This window comes from Artibeus jamaicensis, unplaced genomic scaffold (assembly GCF_021234435.1).
Source record: "Artibeus jamaicensis isolate MK-2021 breed Jamaican fruit bat unplaced genomic scaffold, CSHL_Jam_final contig_548, whole genome shotgun sequence".
Taxonomy (NCBI): Eukaryota; Metazoa; Chordata; class Mammalia; order Chiroptera; family Phyllostomidae; genus Artibeus; species Artibeus jamaicensis.
The window spans coordinates 17,509,199-17,529,854 of NW_026521883.1; the positions used below are offsets into that span (position 1 = coordinate 17,509,199).

Sequence of the window (20,656 nt, forward strand, 5' to 3'; positions counted from 1 at the left end):
TCATACATGAAGAGGTCTACTTTTTTTACCTGGCTAAAAGTAAAAAGGTGCTTGCCATTTGCATCTAGAGAAAGTGTGCAGGGCAGAGAGGTGGAAGGTGGGGAGCTGGATGGAGGAGGCTCAGTGCCATCTTGCCTTCATGTACCAACCTCCACGCCCCCTCATTGGCTGTCTGAGGAGAGGGGCGGAGTAACATCTGCCTGGTGGAGTGAACTCCACCCAACCAGAAATTCCTGAAAAGGTGGCGGCAGGTACAGAGGCCTTGAGGACCAATGCCAAAATACTTGGTTGTCAAATTACTACTTAAATATGGAGGTTATAAAACTACATAATCTTTTCAAATATTGTAAATCCATACTCTGTCCAGACTGCCTTTTACACTAGTCATTCTGAGTAAGTTGTGGTATATGCATTGGTTGGTGGTCGTATTTAAGAACTGAGAAAGAAAGTAGAAAGCTTTGTTTCTCAAGATAAATTCAGAGTACCTCGGAAACCTCAGGCCATGCAAATGTTTCATGGGCTTTCCAAATTGCACTGGTAGGAGTAGAACTCTATCTTCTGATGTGTCATGTTACTTAACATGAACAGTCTGAAAGCGAAATCTGATTGCCAATCAATATGTTTATAAAACCTATAATAGTAGTATATGATTGCTGGCAGGAAGTATTTTACTTAAGTACCTTCTAGCTATGCGGGTGTGTAAAATGAATCTATGCATGATTAAATGTTGAGTGACTAAAATCAATGAATTAATGAATGAGCGACTGGGAGGCTGGTAAGTTATTATTGTTTGATGGCTTTAACCATCTTAGTTATATCACTGAGTATCTAGATGGCTCTGCTTCTACACATTCATCTACTCAGCTCCTTTCTTCCCAAGAATGGAGAAAATACTGTTTACACTCCTCTATGCCAGGGAAAATATTAGGTATTATATAAACATCTGTGGAATTATTATCTATAGTTCCCCATCTCTGTTACTTTTGTATCCACACAAATAATAAGAGGCTCTACTAGATTTTATTACATCTTAATTCTGCTGCTCACATGAGATAACCAATTGTAGGCTGATGACAACGAACTGTGACTACAGAGCAACGCAGGCTTTACTCAGGGTTCCATAGCATCACTCTCAACGTTTGAAAAAACATCTTCCTGATAAAATAATTGGTTGGTTGGCTGGCTAGTGGGAGATACCCTGTGTTTTTAGTGAAAGAATTTTGATTTGAGCCCATTTATGCCACTTAATATCTGTGTGGCTCTTGTAAATCACCCAGTCTCACCTTGAAAATGGGTGTAGTCTGGTCTTCCTTAAAGGGTCACTGAGAAGATCAAGTGGAATACACTGGTGTGGTGCTTTGTACAAGAATGTTTGTCTATGGTTCACTAGTATTGCTAAAGATTAAATAAGTGTATAAGTACTAACGCAGTACAATTTGGAGCTAGAATAGATTTAATGTGTTCTAATTGTATCATAAAATTTTACATTATAACATATATGATAAAGAGCCAAGCTTTCTACAGAAACTGTCTTTTAAGTCCTTTACATAATATTATTCACAAAGAAAAAGTAAACTGAAAGTAATTGAAAATAACCCCTTTTGTTTGGAATAACAGATAAAAATCAAATTTCTAGGTTCTTCTATTTCATGTAGAAAAGCAACGTTTTTTAACAAAAGCTAAAATATGAGGGAAATTGTAGGCCTGAATGTTAACTTAGGCAAGCACAAACTTGTTTTTGTTTTTCTTTTGTAAACGCCTTATTTTATTTTAGCTTTCAGATTTTTTACTGTTTTGTTTTATTTTTGGTGTAGTCTGTATGAAGATCTTCTTTTGAGGCTGTAAAACACAGGCTTTTATTTGGAAAAGAACACTTTGATTGACTCCATATGCTTTTTGAGTGCTCCTTTTATTTAGGTGTGCCTGGAAATGCATTGTTTAAAAAGTGCCTGCAGTTACAGTTTGCAGCCAACAAGTTACCCTGAGTTGGCTACTGGTGGCCCTCACAATAGGGAGTATCTCTGTGTAATTCTCAGGGAGTGGTTCCTGCCCCAGCAGCACCTGGGCTCCTGGGAACTTGTTACAAATACAAATTCTGACTCCACATGAGAACTAATGAATCTGAAACTGAGTCCAGCAATCTGTATTAACAAACCCTCCGGGTAATTCTGATATGTACAAAAGTTTGAGAACCAAAAATTTATTGTTATAGAGACCCAAAATGAGGTGACACATTTTTATAGTACATAATAAATGGCCAACATCCTTGGGTCCTTCAGCTGGTGCTGAAGGCCATTATCCTGTCTAACAATGGGTCAGGCTAATAGCAGTGATGGTCAAAATTCACAGTTTTTCTTGGTGGCCCTACTTGCAAGCACAATGGTTTACTTAAGAACTCACGATGAGTTATAAACATTTCCCTTCTTAAGTGCATAGACTCAGAGATCTTTTGAGGTGCTAGCAACAAAATGTTTAAATTGCACTGATATGTACCCTCCATCTCCAGGCAACTCTTTTCTTTTGAATGGTGCCTTGCTCCATGACTTTGCTTATCCTCCCTTGCTGGGTGCCCCCTCTCAGCACTTTCACCTACTCCCCAGGATTCAAACTCACCTCTGAAGGTAGTTTCAGAACCAAATGCTCTCTCACTACATCTCCCATCTGCCCAGGGGACATAGTCATTTGGACGTCCTGCCATTACCACTGACAGAAATAAACAAAACTGAATGCATCATTTGCTTCAAACTCCTTGTTTATACCTCCGCATGTTGGTCAATGGTAATTTGCACAGATCTACAAGACCAACCTGTCTCCTTTTCTTGCTTTGCTTTCAATGGCCTGTAGGTTATTCCTTCATGATATTTTTTATATTCATCCCTTGTCTATTCCTGTTACTACTATATTTAGACCGTAAGTAATTAAACTGCAAAACTGTTTTCCAAAAGTTTTTCCCTCTCCATCCCCGCTCCCTTCCTATGCTGAAGTAGATGGCATAGTGCGAGTGCTTCATACTGACCTGTTTGGCCTCCTCTCCTTTGGGCCTCCTCCTCCTCACTACAGATCAGTCTCCACACACCTGGGCCTGATACTGAAGCTGTCCAAGTTCTGATCACAGCGTATTTCTTTTACCTCCCTGCGATGCACTCCTCCTTACAGCTTTTTCACTCTGGTGGTTCTTAAAACTGGAGTCACCAGAAAGCCTGGTTAAAATACCAGTTTCTGAGCCCTGCTGCTGGACTTTCTAACTCAAGGAAGTCTGAGGGTGAGACCCCAAATTTTGCATTCCTAAAAATTTCTCAGGTGTTAATGGACCAAATGCTTGTGTCTTTCGGAGCTCCCAATTCACACATGGCAGCTCTAACTTCCAGTGTGACTGTATAAGGAGGTGGGGCCTTTAAGGAAGTAATTAAAGTTAAATGAGGTAAAAAACTGGGGTCTAGACCCAATAGGGTTAGTGTTCTTATAAGAAGAGATGCTGGAAAGTTTACTCTCCCTCTCTACCATGTGAGGACACGGCAGCCATCTGTAATCCAGGAAGAGGACCCTCGTTAGAAGTTGAATCAGCCAGTACCTACAGCCTCCAAAACTGTGGGGAAATAAATTTCTGATGCCTAAGCCCCCTAGCCTGTGGTATTCCATCATGGAGGTCTGAGTTGACTGACACACCGGGATGTCCTGATGCTGCTGCTCCCAGGACTACACTGAGAAACACTTCTCTAGTCATCCCTAATGGGTCAACTTGGCCTCTGTGCCTTGCTGACATGCCTTCCCCTTGTCCCAGTACTTAAAGCTCATATGCCCTTCTAAGCCCACCTTGAGCCATGCTTCTCTGAAGCTTCCCAACTCTCCTGTCCATAGTAATTTCTCCCTCTTCTCAAAGCCCTGAGTACTTGTCTTTAGATTTGTCTGCTATTTAGTCTAAGCTACTGTGTATGATTCTTTTTCCCTTCATATACTTGTTTTAGCTTCATTGTAAGGTGCTTGGAGCAGAGGATTTTCCTGTGTGTCACACTTGGCATAATGCTTTGTGCATAGCAAGAGTTCAATAAGTATGTGATTATGTGGCAACCATGGCGTGCATGGAGAAGTTCATAGAAACTGTGGGGGTGAGTTCTTCAGGTGTCAGTGTCATAGGTTTTTCACTCATTTGGAGACCCTCTGGGTAGTGTGGAGGGATGGCTCACAGGGGCATGGGATTTTTGGCTTCCTTGCTTAGACAGCTGCATTCTAAAAGAATTCCTCTTTTTTCATGTTTGAAGAAGAAAGGTATTTTTTAAGACAGTGCATCTAATAATAATGATGATGATGCAGTAAGAATTAACATTTATTGAGAAATTGCTGTGTGCTAGGTGTTTCATATATATTCCCACTTGTGATCCTCCAAGCAACCCGTGGGCTGGGGATTATGGTGCTATCATTTTACAGATGAAAAAATTGAGGTTTAGAGAGGTTAAGTGACTTATCCCAAAAATCAAACAGCCAGGCAAACTAGAGCAGGTGCCTGGGCCATGCCTGCATGGTTCCCCAGTCCTCTGTCTTAATCAACACACCAATTTCTTGCTCCCTCTTCTCTTTAAATTAGCAGAGGCCTTTATGTCAGAGTTTTGTACAAGCTTGATTTCCAACCTTTAAGATTTACTATTTCCTTGTCACTTAATCAGATTCATATTTCTTTTAAAAAGATAAACCAAACCCTTGAAAAACAAGCCTTTGTTTTTAGTGCTAAAGGATAACTAAAGGAGAAAACATCCTGTATCTGTTCTTGGGAGTCAGTTATAAAGGGCATATGGAGGTCGTGAGGCAACAGTCTGTAGTTTTCAATTAATGTCACTCTGACCCCATTGGTCATAAAACCTGTTCTCAGTGAATAAAACAGATGTTACGGCTCAGTGGGCCCAGAGAATTTGTATTGAATCTTGCTTGCTTGACCCAGTGATTTGGAGAATGTTTTTCTGACATCTCAGTTTGTCAACATTTCCAAAAAACTTCCAAACAACTAATTCTAACCCCTTTTTACTTTCTAAACAAATCTAAAGCAAAATTATAGCAATAGCAAAAACTTAGAAGAGTACCAGTTATCCATAAGAAAATATGCAATTTCGAAAGCAACTGGTTTATCATTGACTTAGCTTTTGCTTAATTTTTACCAATGCATTATATAATCACTCAATTGAATAAATGTCTTACAAATAATACTGATAAATTATTAAATTATATATGTACATATAGTGTATATGTGTGTGAAAATATAATGTATGTAGATCTCACTCTAGACAATTCTCTTAACCACAGAGCAAGTTTGAGATCTTTTGAGTCCTAATGAGACAATTTAAATGGGCTGTTTATTCTAGCTCACAGATTTAAATCTAAAGCCTCAAAAGACCTTGAAATCTACAAGTTTTAATTAATTAATTATACCTTTGTATTCATTTAAACAAATTTATTTTGCATTGCAGAGTGTGTTCTTCATATTTCTTTTCAAAGGAAAATATGATTAAAAAAGAAATACCTAGGTGTTTTTGAATAATTGGAAAGTGCAAAACATAAAAGCAGGCAGGAAAAAAAAGCACCATAATTTCACAACACAAAAGTAAATGTTGCTTTATTTTGGAATCTGAAAGAAATTGAGTATCCGAAATCTTGATTAATGGAACAAGATTTATTTTACTAGTCTTCATCTATCCTACTGCTCAGCTACATCTAGAATCTGTCCTGATCATTCCATCACTATTCCCGGGAGCCCAGCCTGCAACCTGTCTTCCCGCTTCTGTCTTGTCTGTCTTTTCCCACACTGCCCTTGCTCAGATCACTTCAATAGCATCTATTGTTCTTATGTGAAATGACCATCTCCAAAAAGCACCCAGAGGTAGTGTGGAATATCAGATCAATAATCCAAAGACCTCTGAATGACCTTGCAGGGTTGTTCTGAGACTCAAGTGAGAAAAAAATATTTGAAGATGCCTAGAAACTCCAGTAAGCTGTGAGTGTAAATGGTTATTATTTAGATCTTTGAATGCAATGCCAAATGTAAAGTGTTTTTTGTTTTGATTTTAATTTTAATTTTTTTGCTTTGTTAAATTTTAGAAAAATACACACATAATTCTCAGAATTATTAGAAGCAATGTTAGCCTTTGAGAGGCAATGACAGAGAATAACACTGCAAGTCAGAAAACAGGGTTCCAACACTACTGATGCTCTTTATGGCCTTGGAATGAGATCTAGTCCTCGCCCCATTGGGAAGTGAAAAGACGTACCACACACACACACACACACACACACACACGCACACACACACAGATATTGATGATTTAATATGGGTAGTATTGTGAAGAGATTAATCTTTCACCTATTCATATAAAATACAATAAAAGTATACCTCTTCTGACTTAGACACATACTTAGATTGGTGCACTGAGAATGACAATTTCTCCATTGCATGGGATAAAGCAAACACCTGCTTATTATGTGGTGTGAGGACTCTTACATTTTGCAAATGATGTCACCAATGACTGCCAGTTGTCTCAACTTGACTTCAGTTTCCAGAGAAAATGAGATACTGAGCAAAGAAAACTTCATAATGAGAAAGTGAGATCTGGGGTTTTGATACCCTGGCCAGAGTATAATGGAAATATTTCTGTAAGTGAAAAGCTAATATACTATTTTATTCATTCTGGACAGCTTGGTCATCAAAATGTGATATTTTCCCCTTACTCCATACAGAATTATTCTAATGCTTGACTGGATTATTTTAACATGTTAATCTTTGATGACCAAAATGAAAAAGTCAGTATGGAAGAAAAACCTAACGAAGCCATGAAGATTTACCTTTATATCAGTCAGGGTATCACTAGCAAACAGATTAAGACTTAGGTAAGGATAATTTGAGGAAAGTTTAAGAAAGAGACAGTTTATGAAGTCTTTAGGAGAGGATTTAGGGAAAACATAAGGGATAGTGGTAACACCCTTGTCCATAAAATGTGAGGAGCACAATTAGCTACTGGATCCAGAAAGAGAGAGTTCTCTAAAGAAGGCAATCTAGAAAGTTTGAGTCAAAGAGCACAGCCTGAATGGACCATCCCAGAGGGAGCCCACAGAATAGATGCCTGACCTCATTCACTCCTCCCACAGAGCTCTGGTGAGGTGCCCTACTGGTTGAACCCAAATGGGAAACAGGGCTCACGAGAGTCCATGGTTTTAATCCATACAGTCCAGCCTCCTGAGGAAAGAATAGGGTAGTTCAGGAAGGGCAAATGAAAGATGTTCAGCATAGCCTTTCTTTGTAGTTTACCCAGCATCTAGCACAAAGGCTGGCACTTGGTAATGTTCCTAAAAATTAGTCCAATAAAAGGATATACAAAATCAGTTAGTGATCTACATTGAACACAGTGGCATAAATTATTTTTTCCTTGTTCTTATTGAGTTTCATGTTTTAGATGAACTACAACACCATGATTTCATGAGTTTGAAAAGTTAGTAATTTTATTCTCCCCATCTAACTTTACATGTCCCTTTGCATTTCTCCAGTGGCACTTACAGTCTTCTACCTTGTGTGAAAACTACTGAATAGTATCAGTGAGAAAACTGTAAGCTTTTTTTGTGCCTGGGGGTTCTCCGTCTCTCACTTACTCATACATATGCACACTTGGCGTCCTCTAGAGTGTATAGCACAGGGCTGTGAAAATACTTTCAGTAAAGTTTTGTTGAAAGGCTTGTAATACTGTCAGTTCAAATATGAAGGTTATGTCAAATCCCTATTTTTAGTTTTCTGTATTTAATTTTGTAGCATTCATTTGTTCTAAAATTTACTAAGCACCTACTTCCTATCTAGCACTGTACTAAGCACTTAGATTTCAAGGATGAGTGAGGTCCCTGTCCTTGTAGGGCTTACACTGGATATGCAAATTAGCAATCCTGATATGACTCAGTGTGCCAGGGTAGTGTTTCAAAATGACACTTCTGCTGGCGGGGAGTAGGGTGGGACAGGGAGGGAAAGCCAAGGCAGCAATATCCCATACACAAACATAGTAGACTGTGGAAGAATGAAATCAAGCTATGTTGGAAAGAGTTTTCTAAAAGCAGGATGCATTTTCTTGCTTCCAACTTGTATTCCTACAGTGTAATACTTCATTAATATTCAGAAGGTGCCCTGACCACTGACCTTGCCCAGTAACTGGGGCAGAGTAAGAAGAAACTGGGAAGCAAAGGAAGAAAACAGAAATTTGTAGATGGAGTTTGTTGCAGACATAGAAAAAATAACTTAAAAGATGCTCTTCTGAACAAAAGGGAGATTTAGTCATAGTAAAATGAAAAATAACAAGGATAAAGTGAAACCAGTTATTCAGAACGAAGGAGAGGAGAGCATGAGATGAAGCAAGTAATAATTACACATTTTGACCTCTTTGCTGATTAAAGTCAGTGTGAAATTATAGGAAAGACCCTGTTTTTGTCACTTATCTGCATGACTTAGAAAATTTCTTAATCTATTTGTGACTCAACTTCTTTACCTGAGAAGTATGATTAGGAAAAACAGCATGGTGGTAGACAACTGGCTTGGATCACACACAGCATTGCGCAGCATTACTGCAACCTTATCTAATACTCGCCACTTCTCCTTTGGGAAAGAATTCAATGTGCTCAGATCCATATTGAATCACCACTCCTATTAGCTATCTGTGCACATCTATCTGACTGCACTGAAGAACCTCATCCAGCTTTGAATGTCACCAGACTGACTGCAATACTGAAAGAGGAAAACCTCATAAATTCTACTCCATTTTTCCACTTGGGCCTCTAAGAAACATTAACCTCTCATCAAGGAAGGCAGTGCTACCTAGTAGTATTCTACCATTCCCAGGGATAAGACAGTGACACTGATTCGTTGCCAGGAATTCTGGATCTCTGGTTATCTCCAAAGGGCTTGTCAGCTAAAGTAAGAAACTATTTCTGACTGCTTCCAAATCAGTACTCAACTGAAGATGGTCAAGTGAGTTTTAATATTACTTCCCCACCTAAGCTGAAGACATTCCTGAGCATTTTTTTCCACAGGTGGCATCCAGCTGAAGTTTGAGCTGTATGTAGACCTTGGCCCCAAAGCTCATTTCTTTATTTTCATGCCAGTTCTTCTGCCGCCTAAATATCATTAAGTTCTACATTTCTGATAACAAGACACTCCTTCCACAGTGAACCATTTCCAATAAGAGTTTCTTTTCTACTTGTAGACACATTTTCTATAGTTTGAGGAACATAATTGGAAATAATGAATGCTTTTGCTTTACATATAATTAATGAATTGAAGTATAATAATAGATTTCAAAATGTGAATCAGTAGCTCTCTGATTTCCATTTTAAATTAAAATACATTATACTGCACTTTAACAGAAAACATGTTATTAAAATGACCAAAATATATGACTTAAATTTTAAACAACTTTAAATAAGCAGGGATTGTAACACACTACTCCTAAAAAGTTAAAAAGAAGACAGATTATAGAATTAAAAAATAATCTCATATATTTTAATTTTATAGCCATTAAATATATATTTTTCCTCTGTGAGCCAATTGAAAATTAGACATAAAATATCCCTTGAGTGTGTAAGAGTTTTCAATTTGGGTTCCTCCAGCTGTAATAAAAGCTGAGATAAGGCAACGATATGACATGGGGTGGCTCAGCAATTAATCATTCTGTGCCTCATTCCAAGTTGTGTTATCCATTGGAAAAAACTCTACTTAATATGTTTTAGTTTTATACATTTCCCTGTCTACAACTGTATGAAATATTCAAAGAACCCTTGGTATAATGAAATAGCTGTCAGGAAAGCTTTTTTAATGATGAATATTGTAATCAAGATGCAAGAAATGGATTTTGTACCAGCATCTAAAACTATAAGTAACACATTCTTGATAAACAACAAAAAGTATAATTTTCAAGCTACCCACCCAATTTAAACCATTGAATCAACTTTAAAAGGAATATGAGATAATTATTATAAACATTAAAATAATTTATACTCATATTACATAAAACTTACTATAATATCTCCTTATATTTTAATGACATTTGGAAACCTAGGTACTTTTAATTATATCTTTTGATCAAAAACAGGTACTGATATGGTGAGCCTTATTTTAAAAGCAAAATAAATTTTTTTCCTAATGTAAATATACTATGAATATGTTTGACATACTGAACTTTTGAAATTAAGAGTGCAAGCATATACTTTCTTGGACAGTTTGTTCATTCAGAACACCTTTCTCTTTCGACCTCCTCATGACCCAGTTTACCCACTGATCCTCTGCCTTCTCAGGCCAAAACTCCCCCTCTTCTTGCATGACCTTTGTTACATCACTTCTCCCTTTTCAGTCAAGTATTATAGCAGGATGTTCCAACTTCAGCACTGTTGTCATTTGTAGCCAGATAAACTTTTGTCCTCAGGAGCTGTCCCGTACACTGCACAGCATTTAGCAGCTTCCCTAGTCTCCACTCACAAGAAGCCAGTGACACAGCTGCCACTCCCAATGTGAGAACAAGAGCTCCTATGATATTGCCAAATGTCCCTGGGTCGATAAAATGCCCCTGCCTGAGAACCACTCATTGAGCGACTACTGCATGTAACTTCATGTTCACTTTTGAATATATGCCTCATTGTATGGGACAATTTTTATTTTTACTTATATGTCTATTTTATATATTTTTGATTGATTTGAGAGAGAGAGAATGAGAGAGAAACATCGGTTTGTTTTTCCACTTATTTATGCATTCATTGGTTGATTCTTGCATGTGTGCTGACCAGGTATCACACCCACAACCTTGGCGTATTAGGATGATTCTCCAACCAGCTGAGCAACTCAGCCAGGGTCTGGGACTTTTTTCAGAGGTGATGCTCAGTAGATACTAGTTAACAGAATGCATAGTAAGATGGTGTTTTATTACTGTAGTATGTTGCTAAAATAATAAACATGGTACTCATTAATTGAACTCAGTTGCATTCAAGAACTTAAGCTTCTATATCCATTTTGGACTTGTTTATATTCCAATAATCAGAATAGAAAGAGGAGAGAAGACAGTGTTTTCCATATTGAGAGATCCAATTGGCACATAAATTTCTAATGGGAATCAATCCCTTGTAGTTTTTTTTCATCTACTAGAAAAAGATGACAAAAGGGGAACCCTTTTGAACTGGTGGTGGGAATACAGATTGGTGCAGCCAATGTGAAAGCAGTATGTAGTTACCTCAAAAACTAAAGATAGATCTGTCTTATGACCCAGTGACTCCTCTTTTGGGAATTATCTGAAGAAACTCAAAATACAAATTTGAAAGAACAGAAGCACTTCTATTTTCATTGTATCATTGTTTATAATTACCAAGATTTGGTAGCAGCCCAAGTGTCCATCAGTAGATGAGTGAATAATTATGGAACATTTACACAATGAAATACTACTTGGCTATGTAAAAGGAGAAAATCTTACCCTTTGTGACAGCAGGATATACCTACAGAGCATTATGCTTACTCAAATAAGTCAGTCAGAGACAGAAAAGTACCATATATTTTACCCATATGTGAACTCTAATGAACAAATTGAACTAACAAGCAAAATAAAGGCAGGCTCATAGATATAGAGCAGGCTGACAGCTCAGGGTCAGGGGCTAGGGAGTGGAGGGAGTAAGTGAAAAAAAAAAAGGACTCATGGTCATGGACAACAGTGTGGTGACTGTGGTGGGGGGAGGGATGGGTGGAGGTGTGAGAGTGTATAAGGGGCATAAAAGGTAATGGAAGCCCTGGCTGGTGTAGCTCAGTGGATTGACTGCAGGAATGTGAACCAAAGGGTTGTTGGTTCAATTGTCAGGCAGGGCACATGTCTGCATTGCAGGTGAGATCCCCAGTAAAGGGTGCGTGAGAGGCACACACACATTGATGTTTCTCTCCCTTTTTCCTTCCCTTCCCTTCCTTCTAAAAATAAATAAATACAATCTTAAGAAAAATAATGGGGACGTCCAGCCAAGATGGAGGCATAGGTGGAAATACTGTACCTTATCGCACAACAAAGATCTAGAAACAAAAACACACCAAAACAAACAGAAAATTGAACTGTATCAAAGACCGACAACAACGAGCCATTCATCCAGACCGGTAAGAGGGGCAGAGTCATGGCTGGTGGAGAGGGGTCATGGCAGGAAAAAGCAGTGGCTGCTGGATTGACCAAGGTGAGCAGGTGGCAGTTGGCAGGTCCCAGGCGTGGGGTGGCAGTGGGCAAACCCAGTGAGGGCACAAGGCGGCTGGCTGACTGTGGTCACACATTGGCACACAGATAAACCAGGCAAAAAAACGGACAGTGAGAGAGACTGTGCAACCCAGGGCCCCAGTGACAGAAATTAAAGCCTAAAAGCACCGATTAGAAAAACTTTCAGGGGTTGAGGTTGCTGGGAGAGGCTCTCAGCCTCTCAAGAGAGTTTGTTGGGGAGACCCACAGGGTCCTAGAATGTACACAAGCCCGCCTACAGAGAAACCAGCACCAGAAGGGCCCAGTTTACTTGTGGGAAGCGGCAGGGAGGTCCAAAATCTGAGACAGAGTGGAACAAATGCCATTGTTCCCTCTCTGACCCCACCCCCACATATAGCATCACAACCCAGGGACTGGGTAGCCCTGCCCTGGTGAACATCTAAGGTCCCGCCTCTCATAAGTAACAGGTGTGAACAGACCAAAACATTATGGCTCAAACAGAAGAACAGTTCAAAGATCCAGAGCCAATACTTCTAAGCAATCAAGAGATAGCCAACCTATCAGATAAACAGTTCAAAGCACTGGTGATCAGAATGCTCACGGAACTGGTTGATTTCAGTCACAAATTAGAGGAACAAATGAAGGCTACACTAAGTGAAATGAAGGAAAATGCACAGAGAACCAATAGTGATGGACAGAAAACTGGGACTCAAATCAATGGAGTGGACGAGAAGGAAGAAAGAAACAACAGAAAAGAATGAAGAAACAAGAATTTTAAAATATGAGGAGAGGCTTAGGAACCTCCAGGAAATCTTTAAACGCTCCAACATCCAAATTATAGGGGTACCAGAAGGGGAAGAGGAATAGCAAGAAGTGGAAAAACTGATTTGAACGAATAATAAAGGAGAACTTTCCCAATCTGGCAAAGGAAATAGACTTCTAGGAAGTCCAAGGAGCTCAGAGCGTCCCAAAGAAGGTGAATCCAAGGAGGAACATACCAAGCCACATCATAATTACATTAACCAAGATTAAAATGAAGGAGAGAATCCTAGAAGCAGCAAGAGATAAGGGGACAGTCACCTACAAAGGAGTTCCCATCAGACTGTCAGCAGATTTCTCAAAAGAGACCTTACAGACAAGAAGGGGCTGGAAAGAGGTATTCCAAGTCATGAAAACCAAAGACCTACAACCAAGATTGCTCTACCCAGCAAAGTTTTCATTTAGAATGGAAGGACAGATAAAGTGCTTTTCAGATAAGACCAAATTCAAGGAGTTCATCATCACCAAGCCCTTATTATATGAAATGTTAAAGGGACTTAACTAAGAAAAAGAAGATAAGAAATATGAACAGTGAAAGGACAGCAAACTCACAGTTATTAACAACCACACCTAAAACAAAAGCAAACTAAGAGGACAGCTAGATCAGCAGTGGAGCCACAGAAATGGAGATCACATAGAGGGTTAGCAACAGGGGAGTGGGAGGAGGAGAAAGGGGGAGAAGGTACAGAAAATAAGTAGCATAGATGGTAGGTAGAAAGTAGGGGGGAGGGGAAGAATAGTATGGGAAATGTAGAAGCTAAAGAACTTATGACACATGGACATGAACTAAAGGGGGGAATGTGGGTGTGCAGGGTGGAGGGGAATGAAGGGGGGAGATGGGACAACTGTAATGGCATAATCAATAAAATGCCATTTTATTGATGGGATAACAGTAGGGATAACTGATCCTACTGTTAACTGGACATGCTCATCTGCAGGGTGAATACCAAAGGAATGCAGAGATTGGAACCCAAGTTCATCTATTTCAACATGTCCACTGTCAAATGTCCATAAAAGAGTATAGAAAAAAATTAAAAAATAAAGTTTTTGCAGAGATTCCTAAAAAAAAAGGTAATGAAAAATACAATAAAAAGAAATTTTAAGAAAGAAAAAGATGACATCAATATCTATTGAAAAAGAGAAGAAAGTATAAAAGCAAGGTGAGAAGTTGAAAAAATAAAATGAATGAATGAATAAATAAATAAATGGAGAAGAAAGAGCAAGATACAGCAGGTGTTTCTATACTTATGAGCCACTTTTAAAATGGGCTTATAAGTATGAACTGAAAAAGCTGAATTCAAATAAAAATATTTTTAAGGAAAAGTATACCTTTCAATTTAAAATTAGCAAAAAATTACGACAATAGTTGGTTTAAAAAATTTAATACTTTAGTTAGTTTTCTAACACAGACATACAAGGGATAAAACAAAATAAAGAAAGAGATGAAAAAGAAAATATAAATGAAAGGTAGAGCAAAAAATAAAATATGGAAAATTTTATGAGAATAAAAGAAGGAAAATATGAATGCTTTAAAAAGCACACTTTGATTTCTAATGGATCCCAAAGTCTTTTATACAATTTGGAGATCCATTAAATGAGACTTAACTAATGATTTAATGTACTTTTGAAAAATTATTTTCCTCTGGAGTATGAGTTAGAAATTACGAGAACTAAAACTACTTTGTTTTACTGATCATGAGGTAAATGAAAACATGTAAAATTTTTCCAAATAATGTTTACTTATTTATAGGTCAAATTTCATTTATTTTTGTATTTCTGACTTGAGAAATCATGGGGGGAGAGTTCGAGTCATGGAGAAAGATACATTCAGAGTATTTTCCTTTTATACTTGTCATCAAGAAGATGTGCGTACAATGGTTAAGAGCAATGAATCTAGAGATCTAGACTAGCTGAATTAAAATCTGGCTCCCCACTTTCTAGTGGTGTGACCCTGGATTTGGGTTCCCCAGAAGCAGATCTGAAACAAGCATTCAAGGGTACAGGGTCTCTCTGGAAAGGGATCCCAGGACACACCAATAGGGACTGAGGAGGTGAGAAAAAGTAAGGAAGCCAAAAAGGAATATGGCATCAAACCAGCCTCCCAGGGAGAGTTGAGCGCCAACTAGAAGGGAATTCAGGAGTCTCTGCAAAACACACCTCAGAGTTGTCCCAACTAAATTAGAAGCTGAATTTTAGCCTCTGGTTGTTTAATCTGCCAGTTTCTGTCTTTCACTGGTGAGGGCTGCTGCCTGGGGTACTAACATGGTGGCACCCCAGTGTATCCAGTGGAGTGTGCTCCTGGGGCCCCTCAGACAGAACGCAGCAGGGTCTGTACTGTGCAGCACTGGCTTTCACCTCAATCACTTCAAATGTTGTATTTGAAAGTTACCATAACACCAGTATGATCTTCCTAAATAAAATTAATGAAATATAAGTCTTTAGATTAACAAGTACTAAATATAATAAATATTAGAATAAATATTCACTCGTGGGTACTTGGTACTGTGCTAAGTGCTTGAAAATTATTTGTATAACTGTAACAATATTTACACTGGATTTGGGCACTTCATGCTATCAGGTGTAGAAAGGGGATAACTGATCCTACTGTTAACTGGACATGCTCATCTGCAGGGTGAATACCAAAGGAATGCAGAGATTGGAACCCAAGTTCATCTATTTCAACATGTCCACGGTCAAATGTCCATAAAAGAGTATAGAAACCCATATAAAGAAGAGCCTTGAGAATTCAACTTTTTACATTTCTAAGTCAATGATCCTAGAAACTGGGGTCCCTTTGAAGCCAAAGGGAACATGATCTGAACAGGGGCATTTGGAAGTCATAAATATAAACCATGACTTTAGGGTCAGTTATGGAAATAAAGATTGTATCCTCTATTATATTTTATTTTCAGTTATGCCATAAATAATTCTAATATTCAGCAAGCATTTATCTCATCTCTCCTATTCCTTAATCTTTTATAAAGGATGTGGTGTTGTTGACCGACTATATTAGTCAATCTATGGTAATAAGTACTGGAATAGGACTGTGATAGAAGAGAGTATGAATATAAACTCAGAAATCCTGCCTCCATTAATTTATAAAACTGGCTTGCTTCCATTTTTGATTGAACAATGGTTATGTTTATTAGGCAGTAGTATTCCACCCTCCAACCTCCCCCAGTTTGGAAATATAAACATGTTTGAGCAGTGGAGAACTGGAGAGGTGGCAGGTGACAGTGTAGAATCCTGCATCAACACCAAAGATGTAGAAAGAATGTTGGAATTTTTTATGGCTCAAGTGGACTCCACAGGAGGAAACTGGGCCTCAGCCTTCTTGCTGGAACCCAATTCCAGAGGGTGGGCCACTAGGAACAGATATTCAAGGAGCAAGAAGCTACACTATGTGCTGTATGAGACAGTCACTGAGGGGTCCCTCAAGGGAGCTGATATAAGTTCTCACCACCATGGAGCTGAACAAATACAGTGGGTCCTAACACTGGACCCCCTCAGAAAGCCAACATTTGGATGCAAACACACAGAGAACATTGAAGACATCTCCCTCCTCCCCTTCAGTTTTTGCCCTCAAAACTGCTATAGCAGAAAGAGCTCTGGAAGAGGGGAGAGGTAGGAAGCAAAGGGCACATCAGGTTCTTTAGACTCCAGGTCCTTTGGGCCTGATCATGCCTGGTTGGGGACAGTTGCAGGGTTGATGAGGTAGGTAGGGATTAGTTTCCACAAAGCATGGCTGAAGGTCTCTATTGGACAAAATGCAAAGCTGTTTCATAGCTATGTCTTGCCAATTTCAATTATGCAAAAAAAAAAAAAAAAAGTGTATTCAACAGAGCCAGAAAATGAGAGTAAAAAAGAAAAAGGAAGGCCAAGTCTGAAATAAAGTTATGTTAAATCAAGTGGTTACTAGGATTGCAGATCTTTTTATCTGCCACTATATGTTTTTAATGTTGCCATATAATATATACTATAAAAATTAAATGTGCAAATTCCATGTGCCAAAATTGATATACATATGTTGTTTTGTGGTGTGAATCTATGCTAAAACATGGACTGTATGCATGTATATGTACACATAAATTACCTATGAAAGCAAAACAAAAATTTCATATACTTACATTACCTGGGAATAAAGCTACAATACTATATGATGTGTTAGAATTGAACTGATATTTATGAAGTTCAGAAAACTTTGAAAGATCAGGGATTTAGGGAGTAATGTTCCGAATATTTCTGTATTTTTTGATAACCCCTCATGAGTTCAGCTTATTTCTCCTTTCGGGAACCATCCCAAGATGTAAGCTGGGTTTGCATGTTATATTTTTAAAACTCTTTGTAGCACTTAATTGGGCTGGGGTGGGGGAAAAAAGCAGAAAACTGTACTCGAACAACAATTAAAATAAATAAATAGATAGATAAATAAAATAAATAAAGTGGTATAGATCAATTTAAAAAAAGGAAGCACAAAGTGTTAAAGGTAGGCCAAGCACTTACATAGCACTTACCTTGGTATCATATTTGATGTAGTTACAAAAGTTAAATATCCACAAAGAAATGCACATACCTAAGTCTCAAGCATTTTCATCACAGGAAAAATAGGAAAAATAATCCCTATTCTTTCCTTTCTGAAGCTCTCTCATGAATGAAGACCATATCCTCTATTTACATTTATGATTTCTGTGCTTTGATTTATTATGTTTTAGAGTTTGAGCCTGCACTTGGCTTTTTTTGACTCCTACTGACATTTTCAATAATCTCTCAGAAATGGCAGATCATAAATACATATAATTACCAAATTATAACAAATCACAAAGCAACCTTAAAGAAAGGTTATTTAACAGTGGTATCCTGGAAGCTTACGAGGTGGGAATGTTGCCATGTGAAACAGAACTGGATTTCAAATAAAATACCTTTTGGCTCACTTCAAAGTAAAAGTTAAAGTTTTTTCTCATGTAAAATTAGAACAAAATGAGATTTCCCTTGAAAAACCCCCAAAGCAGGAGATTTTACATTTGAAATCAGGATTTGGGAAATTATTACCACTTTTTTGTAAGTTACCAAGACAAGCAAACAATAAATCTTTTGTACTAAATTGAAAAGAATATCATAGTCATAGATATTCAAAACTAGGTCTTGCTAAATTTTATGAATTTATAGTCACTAGTGAGAGTCACCCATTCTATGCAGGTTTAATGTTAAGCATCCCCTAGTGTTATTGAAATTATTTATAAAATTTATGAATGCTAAAAGTAGGTAATTTTCTGGTAAACATACCCCCCTTATTGCTTTAATGTATAATAGTACAAATAATAAATATAATTTACAACAATTACGTTGAATTTTAGTTAGGTGTTCAGTTTATTATCACGTCCAATGTGTTACTTACTCTGTGAGGTCTGAGTGTCTATGAACTTCTTTATCAAGGCATCGGTTGTTTGGGTATAAAGACTGAGAGCATATCTCAGAGATTGAAGATCTGGGCTTTTCTCCAAGAAATTCTTTTTGAGGCCATTTCCTCCCGCATGAAAGTATTGCTAAAAGGAAAATAAATAACGTAAGCAGAGGCATTTGGAAGTAATACTGGAGGATGGGTTTTATTGCTGTAATAGTAAAGCTCAAATGAAACACAGTATGGTCAGTGTAAGGTGGGTACAAAGAAAGTACCCACATGCCCATTGCTAAGTCAGCACCATCTAGTTCAGGTTCACTCAGTATCTCCGAAATGATGCTCTGCACCATGGACCTGAGATCCTTGGGGCTTAAGACTTTTCCTCTGATTTAAAATTTTAGTTAAGCATATGAGATTGTGAAGATGCAGTGGTTGGCATCCTTTGGGATGACACATTTAGATAATAGTCAACTTGGTTATTGACTTCTGTTTCTAGAGGATGAGAAAAGTGCTCATGGTTAGCAAAATTTCACAAGGAAGGGAATTTATGTTTCCATGAATCACTAGTTTGTGATTCGAGGCCAGATCCCTGCTGGTCCAACTTCCCCATCCTGTGATCACACAGCGATGCAGACAGGGACCAACCTAAAATTGAAGAGTGGCTCTTAGAAAGTCAGCATCCCCTGAACCTTGCGTCTGATAAATGTGATAAATCATATAGGTCTTATTTTTTGCTAATGTCAATCAACAAATTCAAAACATTACAATAGTTATAGGTAAGATAATAAGAAGATATGAACTCTTTGAAAATAAATAAGGTCATTGAAGAATGCCAGCATTTTACATGCTGCAAGAATTATGCATGACATCCTTTGGAAAGTAGAACATGCAGAGATATGTGATGGAACAAAAAATGTTTTCTCCCTTAATCATTTATAGATGATACTATGCACTATTGGTAACATTCTGTTAATGTCAGGCAAATGGTTCTCCCACTCTCTACACCAACAACGCTCATTGTGACATGGCTCTCTATGACCCATGAGCCCAGAAAATAACATATTTTTAAAAAGCTCAACAAAAATGTTTCTTTCTAATGAATTGACCATTACATTTCCTAAGCTCTGAAGTGGCCAACAGACCATAGAAAGACATTGCTTTAGGCTCCTGCTTGAGCAACAAAAAAATTTGATACATGCTCTTAAGGGGATATGTGTCATTGCTCTATCCTACTCCTTAAAAATTATGAGCTAAAATAATTCAATGAACCAAGAAATCATAATTACCTCAAGTTTCTCCTCTGTTCAAGGGGAGATGTAGAAAAATATCCTGCACATTTGTAGGCATCTGAGTGCACTTTTAAATAGTATAATGTAGGGAAGACTCAGGGCAATGGGGATCTAATCAGAAGAAAGATGGCTCCAAGCACAGACACCCTCTCCAAGGGGAAGAAACTGGCCACTTAAACTTCCAATAGAAAAATGGAAAAAGCCTTTTCTTATTTTTTTTAAAAGACAAAGACATAGTATTTGAAATTGCTTTACACTTTTATCTTCTTGTAAAGATATTAAAACATTTTCACAAGTAGAAACTGTTTATTGAGAACTATGAGTCCAGAATTATTTCAGATATGTTGGTAAGTGAAAAAAAGTATGATCATCTCTTTCTTCATGAAACATGATGTAATATTTAAGGTGGAAAATATTAAATAGATGTATTGAGAGGGCAAGGATTAGCTTGGTACTGACATTTCTCCTGGAGGAGTGGTGGGTGCTCTCTGAAGTCTGTTTACATGAGAGCCCAGGAGCCTTCAGATGCAATAACCTACCTTAACAGGGAGGAGAGTCGGGTGAGTTAAACCAAACCTAGGCAGGATCTCTGAAAGAAACACATTTTCTCTCTGTGTTTCTCATACAGGCTCCAATCTTATGACACCTAAGCATAAGTGCTAGAGGATTATGATAAAAAGAAGTACAGGAAGAATAAGCAGCAGCTACAATGGTATTTTGCCATCTCTTGGGACTAATGAGAGTTGTCTGGGATGACTGTGACTTTGAAATGGGCAAAAAAGATTGGTGGGTTATCTTTGCTTTTCATTGTCTTTAGGCTATTTTAAACTCTGTAAATTGTAGGAAATGGGTAATAATGTAAATGGCACTCATCCACATAAATGCAAATCAATTATTTCTGGTAGGAAAGGACTGATTATTGTTCCGTG

The 20,656-nt window shown here is 37.9% G+C and overlaps 1 protein-coding gene and 1 pseudogene across 2 annotated transcripts in view; both read right to left on the minus strand.

Moving 5' to 3' along the window:
• Positions 1-20,656, minus strand: part of UNC13C (unc-13 homolog C) — a 491,690-nt gene that overhangs the window by 38,833 nt on the left and 432,201 nt on the right. For both annotated transcript variants that reach the window (XM_053670097.1, XM_053670096.1), the window contains one exon: positions 18,436-18,583. In XM_053670097.1, the coding sequence (XP_053526072.1) occupies positions 18,436-18,583 (148 nt within the window). The remainder of the gene's footprint in view (positions 1-18,435; positions 18,584-20,656) is intronic.
• On the minus strand, positions 19,520-19,641 carry LOC119065536 (uncharacterized; annotated as a pseudogene).